This window comes from Stenella coeruleoalba (assembly GCF_951394435.1).
Source record: "Stenella coeruleoalba genome assembly, chromosome: 2".
In the NCBI taxonomy this organism is placed as follows: domain Eukaryota; kingdom Metazoa; phylum Chordata; class Mammalia; order Artiodactyla; family Delphinidae; genus Stenella; species Stenella coeruleoalba.
The window spans coordinates 25,052,316-25,074,379 of record NC_137147.1 but is presented as its reverse complement, the minus strand read 5'-3'; the positions used below and the strand labels follow the sequence as shown (position 1 = coordinate 25,074,379).

Here is a 22,064-nt window from a genome sequence, read left to right as displayed (position 1 = left end):
AGGTGCAGCACACGGGCCCTAGAGTGTATGGCCTTCAGTTGTGGTGTGTGTGCGGGCTCAGTAGCTGTGGCACACGGGCTTAGTTGCTCCACGGCATGTGCGATCTTCCCGGACCAGGGATCGAACCCATGTCCCCTGCATTGGCAGGCAGATTCTTAACCACTGTGCCACCAGGGAAGTCCCTGGGATCCATTTCTAATGTTTTAACATTTTAACCTGGTCTTCAAGAGGAGATAAATGAAGACACTACACTATTTGTTACAGTTCTATTCTCTGAGAGTTAAAGAAAATTTTATAACCTGAAATAGACCTGCATTCCCCCTAAACACACTTAAGGATTGATTAATTAATGACAAAACACTCCATACTCTTCACTTCATCTTGTCTTCCCCCTTAAAGTCACTGTTTACTTCTTTCATCAATTACTACCTCAGAAGATAAAACTCCGAGAAGCATTATATCCCAAGTAGTTGCTGTCCCTACCTGTAGGATGAGGAATGGGGTTCCGGATCAGAGGCAGAAGCTGCTAGAGAGGTGACCTTGGTGACTTCTAGATCTTCATTCTCTAGAAAATCATGGGAAGAAAAATTCAATACCGGAGAAGGAACACAATCATAATTATCTTGTATCTTTTTAAAAAATCTGGCAGTTTCAACCAACTTTCTCTTTCTAAAAATAATCTAGGCACAAACTTTATACTCTGGGAGCCCCAGTACATAAATTATTCAAGTCATCACATCCAAGTATTCTCAGACCATTATAACCTACTCATAAAAAAAATGTCATTTTCCAAAACAAGTCCCCACAGAATTCATCCTAATTAAAGGATCACATTTCACAGAAAGCAAATGGTTAAACTAGGCAGAACGTAAAGGACAGAATGGAATGTAGAATGAAATGAACTAGAATTCAGTGCCAAAGTAGAGAGTGCCACCTCTACATTCGATCAGCTCACATCACTGTATCCAGGGTCAGGTAAAGGATTTTTGTAATTTCATTCATTTACTCACTCACTCATTCACCAATGACTTACTGAATAACTGCTCAGCATCGTCAAGGAATATACAGGTGAAATGTACAATGAAGACCAGTTTCCCAGGCTCACAACAAGCCTGTGACTGGTATTATCATTGCCATTTTGCAGGTAAGGAAACTAAGGCATAGAGATAGGATGCACATCCAGGCAATTATGCTCTTAACCATTAGGTGTTACTAAGTTTCATGGTGTATTCATGTAGCCTTTCCTGTGAGCACTCAGAAAAGCATATGGTTTAGTGTGTTTAGATAACCCCTGGTGAACCTCCTCTAGTTAAGACAGCAAAAAAACTGAAGCCCAAAGTTCACTTCTCAATATAAAATATAACTTACTGATGTAAACCTCAAACACTGAAAATTTCAGAATTTGGTAGCAACATAAAAGTATAAAAGGTAAATATTTGTGATTCAACTTTAGTCTCATTTTTTTTTTGTATGTGAATAGGATCTATTTTCTTTTTGTCAACTCACATTCTCATAGGTAGAAAGACCTTACAGCTTATGCTACCTGATTTTCCTCTTGTGAGATAATAGAAAATACATATATTAGTTTCTGCCCCCAGTTCCTGGCACAGAACTAAAACCTTTATAATTCCCTAAGTGATTAGAGCACTATGAGTACCTTTTGTTCTAATATTTGGTCTTTGATTTGGTTCCTGCCACAGAGTTCCTTAATTCCATGGAATTTCCTGGGTGATAACAATGTCTCTTGTTCTAATGAGGTACCTCTTGGGCCCCTACATGGGGGCTGGTAAAGAAAGAGACAAAGCCATGATTAGAAGCTTGGGATTTTCAACCCCACCATCCTTTCTCCAGAGAGGGGAGAAGGGCTGGAAATGGAGTTAATGATTGATCACACCTACATGATGAAGCCTTCATAAAAATCCCAAAAGTACTGGATTTGGAGAGCGGCCAGCTCAGTGAACACATCTCTATAGCAGGAGGGTGACCCACCCCAACTCTGTGGGGACAGAAGCTCCTTCACTTGGGACCCTCCCAGACCTCGCCCTCTGTATCTGACTGTTCATCTGTAACCCTACCATATCTTTTAATAAACTGGTAAACGTAAGTGTTTCCTTGAGTCCTCTGAGCTGTTCTGGCATTTAATCAAACCCAAGGGGGAGGAAGTCATGGGAACTACCAATTTGTAGTCAAGTCTGACAGAAGTTGTGGGTAACCTGGGCAACTACTACTGGCAATTGGCATCTGAAGTGGGATGGGAGCAATCTTGTAGGATTGAGCCCTTAACCAGTGGGATCTGACACTATCTCCAGGCAGATGGTGTTTAGAATTGAGTTAAACTGTAGGACACCCAGCTGGTGTTGCAGAGTTGCTTGGTGTGGGGAAAAAACTCCACACATCTGGTGTCAGAAGTGTTGAGAATGTGGCTGTGGGACAGAGTAAAGGAGAAACACAGGAGGACTGAGGTTTTCTTTACACCTCTCAACAAAGGAACTGAGTCTAAGACAAAAGTCAGACGTTCCCCAGGGTCCCCTAGTCTGTGAAGAGGCCCTTTTCACCAAGAGATAATGAGAATAAAAAGTTCTTCCCTATGTTGACCTAAGTAAAATTCGCTTCCTAATAAATTCTGCTCTTCGATCAATACTCCCCACAATATCCTTTCAAATATTTACAGCCTGCTATCACATTTCCTGCAAGTTCCTTCCCAGGCCGACCATCTCCAGTTCTCTCCATCATCTCTTTGTTCCATTTCAAGAAAAGAGCTAAAATGGACAACTTTTTCAGATGAGTCCTAAACCATGCAGAGTACATGGAGACAATCATCTCTTAATAAGGACACAGTATTTCTTGACGTAAGACATTAACTGGGCACTAGATTTTTTTAACTGCAAACTTACCCCATTGGCCTAAATAAGTCAATCAAGATCTCCAAGGGCTTATAAAAATAAACTTATTCCAAGCTCAGTCTCTCCTATGCTCTATTTTTGAAACAGATTTTTGGAACATAACTGACTTCTTAACTTAAACGCAGGACTTCATGTATCCGTATTACTGATTTTAAATTAGGTTTTTGAAATGATACAAGTACATGCTTTGCGCATTGTAGAACAAATTAAATACAGATAAGAAAACATTCCTTATTTACCCTTCCAGACTTTAATATACAAATAATCCATTATTCAGTGTAGAAAAATCAGGAAATACAGACAAGAAATAAACAAAACAACCAAACACAATCCCACTAGCCCAAAATAACCACTGTTAACATTTTGGTGCATATCCTCTCAGAAATATATTTATACATATACATACACATATATGTGCATATTTATATGTATTACACATATAGATAAATGTATACGTATAGACATCTATATATTTATATATTTTCCCCCCCTATCCCCAGCAATCAACTTTGGGTGGGGCATGGAGACCACAGTTTCTACTGGACAATACTGTACAATGAGTTGATCAGTTGGACTATAATACCTACTAGCTCAGGTATGAATACAGCTTTTCATTAATTATTCCATTAATGTTTCATAGTTTCTACTCATTCTAAGGCTCAGTACAAATATAAATGTATATATAATATTTATATATGTATTATATAAGTATTTATATAAAAATTCTATTTATATACCTATATTTCCGAAAGGACATGTACCTAATATTATTGAACATTATTCATGAAAATTTTTCAGGGTCAATAAAAATGGGACTAGGGCTTCCCTGGTGGCGCAGTGGTTGAGAGTCCGCCTGCCGATGCAGGGGACACGGGTTCGTGCCCCGGTCCAGGAGGATCCCACATGCCGCGGAGCGGCTGGGCCCGTGAGCCATGGCCGCTAAGTCTGCGCGTCCGGAGCCTGTGCTCCGCAATGGGAGAGGCCACAGCAGTGAGAGAACCGCGTACTGAAAAAAAAAAAAAAAAAAAAAAAAGGGACTAAAAAAATAATTTAAAATGGCAGCATATTACCCCATAGGCTGTACCATAATTTCTTTAACCAATCCCCAAGCCCCTATTGTTAGAGCTAGACTCTGTTTCAAATCTTTCCCTGTTATAGACAATTATGTTATATTAGAGATGTCTACAATCCTCTCTTAAGAACTTTGCCTGTCCACAGCCTTGAAGGGGCAGTCCTGTCACCAGGGAACACTATGTTGGCTATTGGTTTTGGGTGAACATCTGCCCCACAGTTTCCAATTCTCTTCCCCCGAGTCTGGGGTTGGTACCAGAGCCCAAAACAAACTGTGAAGAGCCTCAGTCGGGTCAGGGACTGAGGCTACCTTTTGGAAGAAGCCTTTGCATGCCATGCAAAAGCAGATGACTAAGCAGAGGAGACAACTGTCAGAGACAGAAAATAATGCATTCAAGCAAAAAGAAACAAGGCGTGGTGGGGTCCAGGCAGCTGGTGTCAGGTGAACCCGGATTAGGGACAACCAAAGGAAGCTGCACCTTGGCCTCCTCTGAGCCAAAAGCTGAGCCCTGGATTGTCATTTTATTATTTATAGGAGTTCTGGATACAAATTTTTGTCAATTGTATGTTATAAATACCTGCTTCCACTCTGTGATTTACCTTTTCACTCTTCTAATGGTGTCTGTCCTTTGATGAACCAAAGTTCTTAATTTTAATGTAGTCAAAATTTATCAATCTTTTCCTTTATTAGTCTTTGTGTGTCCTGTTTAAGATGTCTTTCCCTACACTGAGATCAAGAAAATATTCTCCTTTATTATTATTGTCTAGGAGCTTATTGTATTTTTTTTCACATTTTGATCTACAGTCCAACTAGAGTTGATTTTTTGTGTTTATGGTGTGTGAGATAAGGATCAAGGTTTTTTTTCTTTTCCTTCTTTCTCTTAGGATATTCAATTTTACCAGCAATATTTACCATTCTTGCCCCACTACTCTAAAGTACAATCTTTGTTGCAAATGAAAGATTTTGTTTCTAGGCTCTTATTTCTATTCCTAGGGCTTAACTGGGCTATTCTGTAAAAGCCTTAAAATAAGTCTTGATTGTAAATCAACTATAATTCAATAAAACTTTTTTTAAAAAGTCTCGATACCTGATAGACCAAATCTTCCCATCTTGTTGTTCTTACTTGAGTGTCTTTGGTATTGGCCTTTCATTTCTCTATATATTTTAGAACCAGCTTGTCAAACTCCACCCAAAAGGCCCACCAAAACCTTCTAGGAAATTTATTGGGATTGTATTTTATCTATAAATCAAGTTGGGGAGAACTGACATCTTTACAATACTGAGTCTTCCAAACTAAGAATATGGTAGACCCTTCCATTTACTTATTCTTTAATTTCTCTCAATAATAATGTATTATAATCTTCTGCATAAAGATTTTGCATGTATTTTGTGAGATTTGTTTCTAGGTATTTGAAGTTTCTTTATTCTATAGTAAATTACATATATATATATATATATATATACACATATATATTTAACTTCTTTGCTAGTATACATGAATGCAATGGAATTTTGCATATTGACCTATATCCAACAATCTGGACAAATTTATTAATTTCAATAAATTATCTATAGATTCTTTTGGATTTCCATGTACACAATCATCATCTGCAAGTAACAGACTGAATAGGATTCCTTTATAATCCTCATATATTTTATTTTTCTTGCCTGACTGTTCTAGCTAGAATATCCAGTAAAATGATGAAAAGCAAGTGGTGAGAGTGGACAACCTTGTCCTATTCCTAATCTCAAAAGGAAAACTTTCAAATTTCCCCATTAAATTTGATGCTGCTTGTAGGGACTTTGTAGATATGCTTTATCCAATTAAGAAAGTTTCCTTTTATTCCTCGTTTGCTAAGTTTTGAATCATAAGTAGAGGCTGAATTTTACCACTTTTTTCTGCTTCTACTAGACTGATAATTTTTATCCTCTACTGTATTAAAATGGTGATTATACAGCTGACTTTTTTAAAAAAAATGTTAAAGCAACTTTTCATTCCTAGAAAAACCCAACTTGGTCATATATATTGCTGGATTCAGTCTGTTAATCTTTTGCTAATGACTTTTTGCATCTATGTTAATGAGGGAGATTAAACTGCAATTTTCTTTTCATCTGGGATCATTTTGATTCTGCCTAAAGAATTCAGTTACCTGTAGGTGATAAATCCTGTTTTTGATTGCCTGAAAATATCTTTATTTCACCTTCATTCTTGAAGACTATTTTCACTGAAAAAAATTCTATATTGGTAGTTATTTTCTTTCAGTATTCTAAAGATAATCTAGCTTTCACTGCTCTGTGCATAAGTCAGCTTTCAGTCTAATTATTATTCCTTTGAAGGCAAACTGTAATTTTTTTCTGGCTACTTTTAATATTTTGTCTTTGCTTTGGTTTTATAGAGTTTTAATTTAATGTGTACCTACTGTGGCTTATATACCCCTACCTGGGGTGTACAGGGCTTTGTGAATCTGTAGATTCCACTAGTTTTGGAAAATTCATAGCTATTATCTCATCAAACATTGCTTCTGTCCATTCTTGCTCTCCTTACCTTCTAGGACTCCAATTATACAAATGTTAGACCTTTTTACCATATCCTCTATGTCTCATCTCTTTCCTGAATTTTCCATTGTTGTATTTTTACATATTTTCTTTTGACCTTTCTTCCAGTCCACTGTTCTCTCTTCAGGTCTAATAACTTGTTGTTAAACCTATCAACAGAATTCTTCATTTTCATCTGTATTTTTCAGTTACAGAATTGCTATTTGGTTCTATTTTTATAAATTTCAATTCTCTGCCAAATTTCTCAACTTTCTCTTTTACCTCCTGAACATAATAAATATAATTTTTAATTGAAGTATAGTTGACTTACAATATAATTATTTTTAAGTCTGTATCTGGTAAGTCCAAAATCTGATGCTCCTATGGATCCATTTCTACTGTCATTTCTTTTGATTTTTGTTCATATTGTGTCTTTTCATGCATTTGGTCATTTTTGATACATGCCAGAAATTGTTCCAGTAAAACTGTTTGTCAAAATAATTTGAAGACTACAGTGACCCTTCAGAAAAGATTTGCCTTTGCTTCTTCCACATACCTGGGGGCACTAGCACCCTGGGGTTAACTTAATCCAATTTCATGAACTCAGATGTTTCTGAAGCTGAGCTGTAGTCTTTGCAATGGCCTGCTTCTAACTTACCCTTACTTCTAGAACATGGCTTTTCATGGTCCTAACCCAGAGAAAAGGGGGTTAACCAGGGTTCCCCCTACTTGATTAACCCCTGTTGCTTTAGTTCAGAGAAGCACTTCCACAGTCTTGCCATTAAGCCTCCCCACTTAGGAGTTCACCATATCCTCTCAGAGGAGAAAGGAACCCCAAATTGGACTCTCATCCTTGGACCTCTATCTTTTTTTTTTTTTTTTTTGCAGTACACGGGCCTCTCACTGTTGTGGCCTCTCCCGTTGCAGAGCACAGGCTCTGTATGCGCAGGCTCAGCGGCCATGGCTCACGGGCCCAGCCGCTCCACCGCATGTGGAATCTTCCCGGACCGGGGCACGAACCCGTGTCCCCTGCATCGGCAGGCGGACTCTCAACCACTGCGCCACCAGGGAAGCCCTGGACCTCTATCTTTATACTTCTGCCCTCACATGGATCATAGCCTAATAATTATTCATTATCTGACTAGCTGACTAGCTTTCCAGGATCTTCAAGCAGATGTTTATATTTTGACAATTATTTCCTAATTGTCCCCAGTGGGAGAAATAATCCCAATTACCTAGTCTAACATTACACAAAACAGAAACCTGCATTGCCTCTACCCTTTTCAGTTTTAAGATACCTTAGTGAATAAAATGGAAACAAAATAGAATTTTTACAAGTCTGCCTTCTTTCTGTCACTGGCAAACAGTATCAGCCTCTGTAAGTAGTGGATCACAGTGAAGACTTCGATAAGGTTGAATTTTTAGACAGAAATGAAAATTAGCACAAGAATAAAGGAAGTCAGTAGTGGATTTAAAGAGTAACATAATAAAATAAGCTGTAAGGATATACTGTACAACACGGGGAACATAGCAAATATTTTATAATAACTATAAACAGTATAACATTTTAAAATTGTGAATCACTATATTGTACACCTGTAATTTATACATTATACATCAACTATACTTCAATTAAAAAAAGAGGGCTTCCCTGGTGGCTCAGTGGTTGAGAGTCCGCCTGCCGATGCAGGGGACACGGGTTCGTGCCCCGGTCCGGGAAGATCCCACATGCCGCGGAGCAGCTGGGCCCGTGAGCCATGGCCGCTGAGCCTGCGCGTCCAGAGCCTGTTGCTCCGCAACGGGAGAGGCCACAACAGTGAGAGCCCCGCGTACCGCAAAAACAACAACAACAACAACAGAATTGTATGAAAATCATCCTTAAGGAGATTTACAAACTGTATTTCATAGAAACTTTATCCGAGATTAAAAAACCCCAGAAGAGGTCAGTTCCTGATGAGCAGAAAGGCAAAAAGAGATACACAGAATGGCTCCAACTTACAATATAAACACAGTGAAGAATCTCATGACATGCTTGTGTGTATTTTTTTCTCAATAGGTAATATATGCACATTATTCAAAATTCAAAAAGCATAAAAGTATACAGTGAAAACTTCCTCCCATCTCAGTCCCTACCTCCAATGTTACTAGGTTTTGGATAGTCTTCCAGAGATATTTTGCATTAAAAAAGTGTGTATGTGTGTATAAAAAGAATATATATATACTTTTTCACACAAATAATGCACATACTAGACATGCTAGCATACACGTTGTTTTTTCTACTTAACATCTCAGAGACCTTTCCATAACTATATATAAAAAAACTTCCTCATTCTTTTCCACAACTGATTAATATTTCAATGGCTGGATATTCCATAATTTATTTAACCACTTCCCTATTGACATTTATGTCCTTTCTAATCTTTTTTTTTTTTTTTTTTTTTTTGCGGTACATGGGCCTCTCACTGTTGTGGCCTCTCCCGTTGCGGAGCAACAGGCTCTGGACGCGCAGGCTCAGCGGCCATGGCTCACGGGCCCAGCCGCTCCGCGGCATGTGGGATCCTCCCGGACCGGGGCACAAACCCGTGTCCCCTGCATCGCCAGGCGGACTCTGAACCACTGCACCACCAGGGAAGCCCCTTTCTAATCATTTACCATTACAAGCAATGCTATAATAACCTTGTGTCTGTGTCATTAAATAGGTGTGTGATCTATAGGATAAACTCCTGGAAAAAAATGGATCAATGAGGACATATATTGTAATTTTGAAAGATATTGACAAATTGCCCTCCATAGCATTTGTATCAATTTCCACACCCCTCAGCAATACATGGAAGTTTGTGTTTCTGCACACCGTTGCCAACATATAGTGAGATATTGAACTACCCAGCATAGTTACAATTTTCACTTCCCTTATTGTGAGTTAGGTTGAGCATCTTTCATATGTGAAGAGCCACTTCTCATAGCATCTTAACAACTTAATGTATGCAGGGAAAAAAAAGTGAAAAGAGATATTGCTTTTGATTTTTAAGGTTAAATATATTCGCTAAACTATGTAAGAACTACTGGTAAAACAACTTGTAATTGGATTCAGAGAGGCAGGAAGTAAGAAAAGGAGAAAGAAATATATGTTTATTTCCAGAAGTTTAAAGTGTGGAAGATGCAGTCCTGTTTTAAACAGAGAGAAAACAGGGCTTCCCTGGTGGCGCAGTGGTTGAGAGTCCTCCTGCCAACACAGGGGATGCAGGTTTGGGCCCTGGTTCGGGAGGATCCCACATGCAGCAGAGCAACTAGGCCCGAGCTTCACAGCTGCTGGGCCTGCACTCTAGAGCCCGTGAGCCACAACTACTGAGCCCGCGTGCCTAGAGCCCGTGCCCTGCAACAAGAGAAGCCACCGCAATGAGAAGCCCACACACCGCAACAAAGAGTAGCCCGCGCTCGCCCGCCACAACTAGAGAAAGCCCGCGTGCAGCAACAAAGACCCAACGCAGCCAATAAATAAATTAATTAATTAATTAAAAAAAAAAAAACAGAAACCCAAAAACCACTGGGGCTCTTTGGCATAGACTTCCACTCTTTTGCTCCACCTAATATAGTAACCACCAATTTTTAAATTTTAATTGAAATCGAAATAGCCACAGATAAGCAACATTTCCATCACTGCAGAAAGACTTATTGCACTGCTCTAAGTCCTACATAAGAATAATGAACAAGTTCACCTGACCTGTTTGCAGTCCTTGACGTCTACATGCATCGATAGCTCTCAGGGTCATATATACCAGACCAAGTTCTGCTCACTTCAAGGTCATAACAGATTTTGCCCTTTATTTTCCCCAAAGCTCCCTAAACTTAAAAAACAAACAAACAAAAAAACGATGAAAGAAAGAAAAGCCCTGTTCTTAAGTGATGTAACATATGCCTCAGAGAGTTTCACTATATAAAGAGTGATCTCTCTCTCCTCTTGGGAACTGAAGGACCCAGGTGCCCCCAAATAAAAGACTATTAAAAACAATTACAGTTCATAAAACAACAAGAACACCATGACCAATGGAGAGCTTAGTTCAGAAGAACATCAACATTTTTCTTACTTTATTACCAAAACCGCAGCTGACAAACACGAAGACCCTCCAAAGGTATTCTTTGCCTAGAATACCTTTAAAAAACAAGTCATGGTTATTCTGGATAATTATAAATTCCTGCTTTGAAGAACAAGACACATTGAAAAAAATCAAAACCCTTAATTCAATAACAACTCCAATCTCATTTCTTATTGCTGAGAGAATGACACAAACCTCTTTTGTTGTTATTGTTGTTTTTGGCTGCGTGGCATGTGCGATCTTATTTCCCCAACCAGGGATCGAACCTGCTCCCCTGGCAGTAGAAGCACGGAGTCTTCAACCACCAGACCACCAGGGAAGTCCCCCGAAACCCCTTTTGATTTCATTCTTAGGCCTCTATTGCTTACTCATTGGATCATTTTCCAGAGGAAGGTGGCAGAAAGATCCAATCAAACAAACTGCTAGTTCCAAGCAGTGTTTTGAGTTTACTCCCAAGCCTATACAGCTCTGAGTTAAGCCAAATGCATGCTTTGCACACCACTTTGGAAACCCAGCTGAACTCTAACTCATGGTTTCTCAACAGCTGCACTACTGACATCTGGGCCAGATAACTCTTCATTGTGGGGGCAGTTCTGTGCATTGGAGGCTGTTTAGCAGGTTCGCTGGCCTCTACCCACAAGATGTCAGTAACAGCGCTTCCCCTCCTCCCCAACCCAAGTTGTGACAATCAAAATGTCCCCTGGGAGAGGCAAAATCGCTGCTGGTTGAGAACAACTGCTTTCACCTAAAGAGCATTCTTGATATCTCAACCCTAATTCCTCATATTCATTTGATGCTCCTTCAAACCTGTTGAGACTTTGTCTCACAATCCAGCAAATATTTACAGAACCTCTAGGACACATCAAGGACTCTAGGAGAGAAACAGACAAGATAGATTCTGTCCTTACCCTTAAGCTGGTTTCTTGGGGGTATGTACATAAAGAACTGTAATAGGGACTTCCCTGGTGGTCCAGTGGTTAGGACTCTGTGCTTCCACTGCAGGGGGCGAGGGTTCAATCCCTGGTCAGGAAACTAAGATCCCACATGCCGCACAGTGTGGCAAGAATTGCAATAAAAGACACCCAATTATATAAAGTTTTGAATGGTCGATTTTTCTTCCTGGGTACTCTCATCTTACCAAACTAAAAACCCCTAGACAGCAAAGACCGTAACCTGCCCTAGAATGCCAATACTTGATTAATGGCCAATAAAAATAAAAATAAACTATTCTGAACTTCATCATAACAAGGTGACAATTTCAGACAGACAGTAAAAACTCCACACCTAACTTGAGCAAATAAGTTAACTTCTCTCAGCTGTAGTTTGTTCTTCCGTAAAATGGGGAGGAAATGACTGTTGACAGGATTAAGTCAGATAATACAAGGAAATCTTTTTCCACATTCTGGCACAGAGTAAGCATTCAATTAATGTAAGCTATCATTACTATTATTTTATTAGCTATTTTATTAGCAACAAATCTTACCTCAAGGGGAAGAGCTTGCTCTGAGCTACAATAACAAACCCCTACATGACATAAAAGAAATCAACACTCACCCTGTTTTCTGAGGGCAAGAAGAAGAAAGTAATCATAAGTATTTCCATCAACATCCTGGGAGGAAAATGTGAATGCAGGAACCAATTACAAGGTTTGGGGGTGGGGGGAGAGACACACTCAGAGACAAACCCACTATCCTCCAATACATTCCTGGACTATTCTTAAGACCTTTCTGTTTAAAATGCTTGGGTATATTTGCCACAAGGATCTAAAGAGGAAGTAAAAAAAAAAAATCCTTAATTTATAAATATTAACACATGCAAGGGACAGATGTTTATGAGACTTCCTAAGTGTTCATTTGATTAATCGTTCAGAAAGTATGCTTAAAATTTCTATTGCTATAATGTTAAATACATGCCAGCAATTCTGAATTTACTACAAAGCATAAGAGTTCATAAGAAGGAAAAAAGACAATTGTTAGATATTTTAAAGTAAGAGAATATAAAGTCACATGAAAAAGCTGGGTGATTCAAAGCTTGTGGGTGTGTGTGTTTGACCCAAGCAGCATTAGGAAATGGGAGATATTTAGGATAGAAGTAAAAGACGGGGAAAGTCACCATACCCGGAGATACACATCCAGGAACACCACCTCTGACAGCACGTGGAGTTTCGGTGAGCAAAAACAGACCTTATTCTCATAACGGATAACACCGGTTTACTGTGTACCGTGGCTTAGGCACCAAGTGCCTCATACATAGTGGTCCATGCAATCCTATAGTGCCCACATTTTACAGATGAGGAAACAAACACAGATGAGTGATTTGCCCAAGTAAATTCAAGATTCACACTCCAACCCAGGCATCATGGTACCACCTCTACCGCTATACTTCATGGTGTCTATTTTAATTTCAGAACTGGAAATTTAATTTTTACTTGCTACTTAGTGAGCCCAGTACTCTCCCCCTACCTACCCTTCCGTATTTCAAATGAGCATCTTTTTAGTTGCATCCCGTGTGGTGATGATAAGGAGGCTCGGAAGGTAAGTGTAATCGCTGGACACTTTCGCCTTCGGACACTGACAATGAGGTAATCCACACGGAGGAACTAGCGTGGGTGGAAGTAAGACAGTCTCCGGAACAAGAGGAGGGTCCCGGAGAATGAGGGAGGGTCGCCAAAGTTCCTATTTCAGCCCCGATTTCCTGCCTTGGCTCTGGCCGCTATGTTCATTCAAAAGACCCCAGAGCCCACCTATTTCCAACTGCGCTTTTCATCTCGCCCACTCTAAAAGGCGGAGAGGATGGATGCGAGGTGAGGCGCGGGGCCCTATATGCAGGCAGGCTACAGCAAACGGGATTCTGGACAGAGCAAGGCGAGGCTGCCTATTCGGATGGGGGCAGAGAGGCGCGTGGAAAGGCTGGGACCTGGGACAGAGGTGAGGATCGGGGTGGGGAGCCAGAAGCAGGGGCAGCAAGGCCGGTGGGGTCGGGGTCGGCAGCCAAGGAGTGATGGGCAGGCGTGCTGAAGGTGAAGAGGCGCCAGGGTCAGAGATGCCCTGTCACTACCATCCGGGCTGTTCTGCGAAAGGAAGCGGGGCAGGAACCAAGGCATTTCGAAACAGGAGTAGAAAATAATCTCGAGCGAAGACCAGGCCCGAAGGATGGCGGCGGCGGGGGCGGGAGTCGCGGCCCGGGGGAGCCGGGCCCGGGCAGGAGCGAAGGCAGGGTCTCCGCGCGCGAAGGGGCTGCCCAGGCCGGTCCGCTCCTCCGGGCAGCGCGGGGCAGAGCGCGGCCGAGCCTCGCACCGAGGTGCGGGGTCCCGAGGCCGGCGGCACCCACCCGCCGGCGCCCGGCCTTGCGTACCTGAGGCGGCCGCCTGGCTCCCCTCCACTCCCGGGCCGTCCCCGACGCCGTGCGCCGGCCCTCGGCGGGCTGCGGGGCTCCAGACGCCCGGCCCCTCAGCCGCCCGCCGGTCCGACATCTGCAGCCCGCGTCCGCAGCGCCTCCGCAGCCTGCCGCAAGTGGCTCCGGAAAGAGCCGAAGGCCCAGCGCGCCGGGAAGAGCCGAGCGGAGCCCGCGGGCCGGAAGGGGCAGCGCGTCGGCCCCGAGCGGTCGCGAGAGCTCTGGCTAGCGGAGGCCTGCGACGCAGGCTCGGGGAGGGTTACTGCGTGCTTATGATCGCAGGTTTTTAAAGTCAGTGCTTGAAAGAAGAAACGAAACCTGGGCAAGATTCAGTGAGACCCGGCCGGAAGTCGTGGTATCCATAGACACGCTATCGGAAATTGGGGTTGCTAGGAGGCCTGGGCGCGTCGGCTAGTCTGCGTCACGGCTGAAGTCCCAGAAGGTTACGATTCCGGCCCCGGTGAAGATGAAGACCTGCAGCCTGAGAGACCAAAACTTCAGTCTCTTAAGGTGACTGAAGATGTCGAACCAGGCAGCATGGAAGAGGCAGGGCCAGAGCTGCCTGTAGGGACTGACCAAGAGCCACAACCAGAGACGCAAGAAGAGGGCTTCAAAGAGGAGACACCGGCGAGTGCTAAGAATATACACCTACGTCTGAAACCCACCTGGACGTCCGAGGAAGAGGCTCCCCAAAAGTCCAAGACAGACATTTCTAGCGAGATTGAGCTAGGGATTCCCAAAGAGGTAAAGTCGGAGACATCCAGACAGATAGAAGTAGAGCTTTTCAAGGATTTGGAGGTCCTTGTGGACGAAAAGCATGGGGAGCCAGAGGAGGAAGCCAAACCAGATGTCACAGAGGATATGCTCATAGAGGCAGCTAAGGAAACAGATCTAGAGCTACGAAAGGAAGCCGAGTCTGAGGTTCCAGGGGCCACAATCAGTGAGACAAGATTAGAGTTAGTAGAGGGGACCAAACTAGAGGTTTGGGAGGAGTCACTTAGAGAGCAACATGGAAAGACGGGTCTGGAACCTACAGAGCAGACCAAACCGGAATTTCCAAGTGAGAAACTAAGAAGATCAATTGAAGAGGCAGATCTTCAGCCACCAAAGATGACCACACCAGAGATTCCAGAGGAGACACAAAGTAAGTCACCTGAGGAGAAAAGGACAGAGCCACATGAGCAGGCCATACCAGAGTTTCCAGAAGAGAAACCAAGTATGTCTACTGAGGAGACACAAAGAAAGTCAACTGCAGAGAAAGTTCTAGAGCCACCAGAGGACACCAAATCTCCAGATCAAAAAGATAAGCAGAAAAAATCAACTGAGGAGACAGGTCTAGCACCATCACAGAAGTCCAGATCAGAGGAGACACTAGGAGAGTCAACTGAGGAGCAAGTTCCAGAGCCACCAGAACAGACTAAACCAGAGTTTCCAAAGAAAGAACCGAGAAAGTCAACTGAAGAAACAGGTCAGGTGCCACCACAGAAGATCATACCAGAGGTGCAAGAGAAGACACAAACAGAGCTAACTAAGAAGATAGATTCAGAGTTACCATATAAAGCCAAACCACTACTTAGAATAGAGACATGTGTAGAATTTGCCAAGGAAGATAGGCCAGAACCAATCAGACTTAAGTGTTCTGTAGACAGAGATGAGCCAGAGTACTCTGACTATCAAACAAGAAAGTTGTTAGTAAAAGAAACTAAAGACGTTTCAAAAGACTCTGTGTTAGAGTCTCTTCCAATAAGTGAAGTAGACTCAGTGAATATAGATTATGAGTTTTCTAAAGAACTCCAAAATCTGTTTCAGTTTTCTGATACCAATTATGAATTCTACTCATATTACTCTGAGTCTCAGAGGGATTTAAAAGAGTCCTCTAATGAAAAGAAAGATCTGTCCCCAGAGTCAGTGACACTGGTACCTAAAGATAAAGAAACGCAGCCAAAAAAAAGTACTGACCTACAATTTGAGTATCTTGAATGGAGCCCAGAGAAAGTTGCAGAGTGGATTTGCCAGCTAGGCTTCCCTCAATACAAGGTATACAAAAATAACATTTTTTGAAATCGTATACTCTCATTCCTCTACCTCTTATTCCTCTATCCTTACCTGAGCTTTTGCATCTTCACTAGAAGGAGTGTAGAAGAGGCATGGACTATGGTAGTAACTTGGATTTTAATTTTGGCCTTTCCACTGATATATATTTGTATATTGGAAGAGGAAGGAAAGGTCATGTTTGTTTTTCCTATTCATCACAGTGATTATACTTCTCTGCAATCCTTGAATAAAGACTAAGAAATTTATGTAGGTTTCTTTTCATAGAAATCTGTATTTCCAAAAAGATTTCATCCAAGGTAGACTTTTTGGTACTTTGTTAGGTTGTTTTAGTAGCAACTCCCTTAACTTGAACTTGTACTATTAATCTTAGTGTCTGCCCCAAATGTGTTATACGTATCATGATCACCTAACAGTACTAATTTATATAGCCAATTAACCAAGGATAGTTTTCTTTTTTAAATAGGGTGAATCCTATTATTTCACTGCCAACTATGTTCCACAAACAAAACAAGATCTGAAATCTTTGGTACCACTGTAGTTAAAAATGTAGTTGAGGCAAGAAAGAAGCACTGGTTGTATCGTGCCAAAAAAAAAAATTAAGCAGCAGTGTGAAATTTAATCAAGAGTTTAGATGGAAAATATGTGGGATTATTAAATTACAATTTTTTCTCAGTACAGAGCTAGAGACAAATATGATTTATTTATTCCTCCTCCCCTCCCTCCCTCTTTCCTTCCTTCCCACCTCCTTTTCTCTTTCTTGCTTTTTTTCTTCCTGTATTTGCCATACATCTTTTGAGTAATGTTCTCATTGTACTGACAGGAGTGTTTTACCACAAACTTCATCAGTGGCCGAAAACTCATCCACGTAAACTGCTCAAACCTCCCTCAGATGGGTATAACAGATTTCGAGGACATGAAGGTGAGTTGTGTATAATTTCCCACTAGAGCACTGAAACAGTGCTACCACCTCAAACCATCCTCCTTTTATTCCAACGTGGCCTCCAATTTCTCCCAAAGGTGTTATCATACCCCTAGTTTCCCAGGCTCAGAGTGGTTGCTTCCTCTCTTTCCTTTGATCCCCACAAAGATCCCAAGAACTATCAGTTCCTCCTATAGCATCTGGTTTTCTGCATTCCCACTTGTTCAGACCTTTATCAGACCTTTACTAGAATGTACCAGTAGCCTGCTTTTAGCCTCTGTCTATAGGCCCTTTGGATTCAAGGACCCTGCTTTTAGACTTTCACCTTCCAACTATTTATACAGCATACTACTCAAAGCTTCTTTGGATCCCCTCTACTTACAAGGTAGTCTCAACTCCTCAGCTTAGGATTCAGGCCCCTCCACAAGTTTTCTCCCACCACTGTTCTCTCACCTGGTACTCTTCTATGTGAATCTTCTGCTTCAGTCTCACAGGTCCAGCTCACACCTCACAAACCTGTCTTGTGCATTCTTCCCTCTACATCTCTGCTCAGTTCCCCGCCTCCCCCGCAAGACTAATATGAATCTTAACCATCCCTCAGGACCCAACTCAATTCTCATCTCCCCATGAAGTCTTTCCTGATCTTCCCAGCCCACAGTAACCTCTCCTCCAAAGCTGTCATACATTTTATGTCTCTAACACCTACAGAACTGACTCACCTTTCCCTTTGTTCTTCCTACAAAATACTAAGATGACAGAGAATGTATAGGTGAGACTGGTGAGGGGTGCAGGAAGAAAGAAACACTAATTTTTTTCTTTTCTTTTTTCATGGAAAGACATTTTAAATATAGCAGTGTGTACATGTCAATCCCAAACTCCCAATCTACCCCTCCCCTCCCCGCTGGTAACCATAAGTTCGTTCTCTAAGTCTGTGAGTCTGTTTCTGTTCTGTAAATAAGTTCATTGTATCGTTTTTTTTAGATTCCACATATAAGCGATATCATATGATATTTGTCTTTGTCTGACTTACTTCACTTAGTATGATAATCTCCAGTTCCATCCATGTTGCTGCGAATGGCATTATTTCATTCTTTTTAATGGCTGAGTAATATTCTATTATATGTACCACATCTTTATCTGTTCATCTGTTGATGGAAATTTAGGTTGTCTCCATGTCTTGGCTATTGTAAACAGTGCTGCAATGAACACTGGGGTGCATGTATCCTTTTGAACCATGTTTTTCTCTGGATATATGCCCAAGAGTGGGATTGCTGAATCATATAGTAGCTCTACTTTTAGTTTTTTAAGGAACCACCACACTGTTGTCCATAGTGGCTGTATCAATTTACATTCCCACCAACAGTGTAGGAGGGTTCCCTTTTCTCCACACCCTCGCCAGCATTTATTGTTTGCAGATTTTTTGAAGATGGCCATTCTGGCGGGTGTGGGGTGATACCTCATTGCAGTTTTGATTTGCATTTCTCTAATGATTAGTGATGTTGAGCATCCTTTCATGTGTTTGTTGGCAATCTGTATATCTTCTTTGGAGAAATGTCTCTTTAGGTCTTCTGCCCATTTTTTGATTGGGTTGTTTGTTTTTTTGATATTGAGCTACATAAGCTGTTTGTAAATTTTGGAGACTAATCCTTTGTCAGTCGCATCATTTGCAACTATTTTCTCTCATTCTGTGGGTTGTCTTTTCGTTTTGTTTATGGTTTCTTTTGAGTTAAATTAGGTCCCATTTGTTTTCTATTACTCTGGGATATGGATCGAAAAAGATATTGTTGCAATTTATGTCAAAGCGTGTTCTGCCTATGTTTTCCTCTGTTTTATAATAACCAGTCTTACATTTAGGTCTTTAACCCATTTTGACTTTATTTTTGTGTATGGTGTTAAAGAATGTTCTGATTTCATTTTTTTACGTGTAGCTGTCCAGTTTTCCAGCACCATTTGTTGAAGAGACTGTCTTTTCTCCATTTTATATTCTCGCCTCCTCTGTCATAGCTTAGTTGACCATAGGTGCATGGGTTTATTCCTCGGCTTTCTATCCTGTTCCATTGATCTGTATTTCTGTTTTTGTGCCAGTACCATACTGTTTTGATGACTGTAGTTTTGTAGTATAGTCTGAAGTCAGGGAGCCTGATTCCTCCAGCTCTGTTTTTCTTTCTCAAGATTGCTTTGCCTATTCGGGGTCTTTTGTGTCTCCATACAAAGTTTAAGATTTTTTGTTCTAGTTCTGTGAAAGAGAAACACTGATTCTTCTCACCTGGCCAAGGGAGCACTGGAAACCACTATCCTGTCTTTCCCATTTATAGTGATGCACTAGCTTGGTAAAAAGGGGAGAGAAAGTCAATCTTATTTATTCTAGGGACAAGCTAGACAAGATAGCACTTGCTTCAGCTTTCTGTCTTAGAAAATAATTCACAAAATATTTTAAACTATTCACTCCATCAAGTGAACAAAAGAACTCTGTGATAAATATTTGGAGAAGAATATAGATGAATTGCTTATTCCTTTCATATGCATGATTTTATGTTACAAAGTAGAGCCTTATAAGCTTAATAATATCTCAGGAATTTTATTACACCTGCCTTATTGCAAGCTATTTAAATAGCACAAATTCATAACAACATGTCAGCAATTGTCACTAAACAAAAATATATATTTTTTAAAATTTTCAAATGATTTTAGTTTTACAGAACAGTTGCAAAGATAGTACAGAGAGTTCCTATATACTCTTTTAAAAATATATATTTATTTATTTTTTGGCTACATCATTCTCAGTTGCAGCACATGGGATCTTTCATTGTGGCATGCAGGCTCTGTAGTTGCAGCACTTGGGCTCTCTAGTTGTGGCGCATAGGCTTAGTTGCCCCGCGGAATGTGGGATCTTAGTTCACTGACCAGGGATTGAACTGGCGTCCCCTGCATTGCAAGACCAATTCTTAACCACTGGACCACCAGGGAAGTCCCCCATATACTCTTAACCCAGCTTACCCTAATGTTAACATCTTATGTAACCATTTATCAAACCATTTATATATTTATCAAAACCAAGAAATTAACACCAGCACAGTACTATTAAACAAACTACAGACTTTGTTCAGATTTCTGCAATTTTTCCATTGATGTCCTTTTTTCGTTCCAGGATCCAGTTGGGGATACTATCTTGTATTTAGCTGTTATGTTTCCTTGGTCTCCTCCAATATATGACAATTTCTTGATCTTTATCTTTCATGACCTTACTTTGAAGAGTAGTGATCAGGTATTGTGTAGATTTCCCTCAGTTTGAGTTTGTCTTATGTTTCCCATGAGATTATGCTTTGTGGGGAGAGTATCACAGAGATGATGAGCCCTTCTCATCTAATCATATCAGGGAGTACATGGCATCAATGTGATTTATTACTGGAGATGTTAACTTTGATCATTTGGTCAAGGTGGTGCCTGCAGGTTTCTTCACTACAAAGTTACTGTGTTTCCCTTTTCATATTCTATTCATTAGAAGTGGGTTGCTGAGTCCAGCCCATACTCAAAGAGAGGGGAATTAAGCTCCACCTCCTGGAGGGAAGAGTATCAAAGAGTTTATGGACATACAGTAAATACCACAGTAATAGATATACTGGGGGAGGTGGTTTGAGGCTATGCAAATTACCTGTTTCTTAAAGTTTTGCCCACTAATTTTAGTATTCATCAGTGTATCTTGCCTGCATCAGTTATTACTATGTTGTTCTAATGATAATTTGGTTTCCTCATTCCTTCCATGTTTAATTGGAACTCTGCTTAAGGAACTCTTCTGTTTAATTGTCCCTTCTTCCCTATTTGGGAACTCTTTCAGTTTGTCTCCTGTGTCCTTTTGACATGTTCCCGTTATTTCATTTTATTGTTTTTTAGCATTTTCTGGCACTAAACTTTACTTCAGACTCATTTTCTATTTTCCTTGCTACAGCCCTAGAAGCAGGCATGTTTCCAAGGAGCCCTGGTTGCTTTTATAAGAGAATGGTATTTAGAAATTAAGATGTGGTCACTAGTTGTGCTTGTTGCTACTGAGGTGTTACTGCTTCTAGGCACTCTCAGCAGAAGGATGTAGGAAATATATGTATATATACTAACCCATGTATACACAAATATTTATCTTATTTCTGTAAGCATGTGTTCGTACTGATATCCCTGACTCTAGTCCATCACCACAGGGTTCATACTAGCTTTCATCCTTCCTACTCCCTACCCCACTTTGCTTCTTTATAACTTCTTTCTCTGACAGTGAGAAACCTGGCTCTGCTTATTTATAAATATGTATCCCTATAAGAAACAAATTTACCAAAAGAGTACAGTATTTGTGTACGGTTCTTTTTGTCATTAGCCTTACACTAACTAGACAAAGCACTGTTTTTCAAAGTGAAAGTTATTTAGGTCAGCTCCTTTCTTCCCAGCCCCCTTCAGTGAGCTTATGTCTTAATTTGTAATAAAGTTAAGATTCATCTGCGCAGAGTTTATATTCCATCATGGGTTCCCACAACATCCTGGCTTTTAAAAATTTTACCTGCAGTAAAGTCACTCTTTTTAGTATACAGTTCTGTGGGTTTTGACAAATGCACAGGGTCATGTATCCACCACCACAAAACTGTATAGAACGATTCTATCACCCTAAAACTTCCCGTGTCCCCACAGTAGTCAGCCTATCCCTCCACCTAATCCCTGGCAACCATTAGTCTGTTTTTTGTCCCTATAGTTTTTCCAGAATGTCACACAAATAAAATCAAATAATATGTAGGCCTTGAGTCTTGCTTCTTTCCCTTAGCAAAATGCATTTAAGATTAATCCACACTGTTATATGAATCAACAAGCAGATCTTAAGGACATTATACATCTGCTTTAATAATGGTATTTTACCTATCTAAAATGTACTCCTAATGGGCAGTTTTGCATCAGGTTAAGAATTGTCTGTGGTGTGAATTTTCCAGCCTTGTAACTATGGCCAGTAGTTTTAAACAAACAAAAATCCATTCCACATACTCCTTTGACTATGTTCTAGCAGCAATTTCACGGACTACATTCTCACCCAGAGGCAGAATATGAATTCAAATAGCAGTGTT

At 40.8% G+C, this 22,064-nt stretch overlaps 2 protein-coding genes across 5 annotated transcripts in view; one reads left to right on the top strand and one right to left on the bottom strand.

The window, feature by feature from the left end:
- Positions 1–14,091, bottom strand: part of TMED8 (transmembrane p24 trafficking protein family member 8) — a 32,714-nt gene extending 18,623 nt beyond the window's left edge. For 2 of the 3 annotated variants that reach the window (XR_013827274.1, XM_079914434.1), the window contains exons 1-2: positions 13,959–14,091; positions 484–565 (exon numbers count right to left, since the gene is read on the bottom strand). Coding sequence is in view for 2 of the 3 variants with exons in the window: in XM_079914434.1 (XP_079770560.1) it covers positions 484–565; positions 13,959–14,076 (200 nt within the window). In the remaining variant the exon portion in view is untranslated. Of the gene's footprint in view, positions 1–483; positions 566–13,070; positions 13,499–13,958 lie in introns of those variants that run through there. The other variant, XM_079914435.1, reaches the window with a different exon arrangement.
- A 423-nt stretch (positions 14,092–14,514) lies between these two features.
- SAMD15 (sterile alpha motif domain containing 15) overlaps positions 14,515–22,064 on the top strand; it is a 34,103-nt gene continuing 26,553 nt past the window's right edge. For both annotated transcript variants that reach the window (XM_079914431.1, XM_079914432.1), the window contains exons 1-2: positions 14,515–16,034; positions 16,873–16,971. In XM_079914431.1, coding sequence (XP_079770557.1) covers positions 14,535–16,034; positions 16,873–16,971 — 1,599 coding nt within the window. In that variant the 5' untranslated portion in view covers positions 14,515–14,534. The remainder of the gene's footprint in view (positions 16,035–16,872; positions 16,972–22,064) is intronic.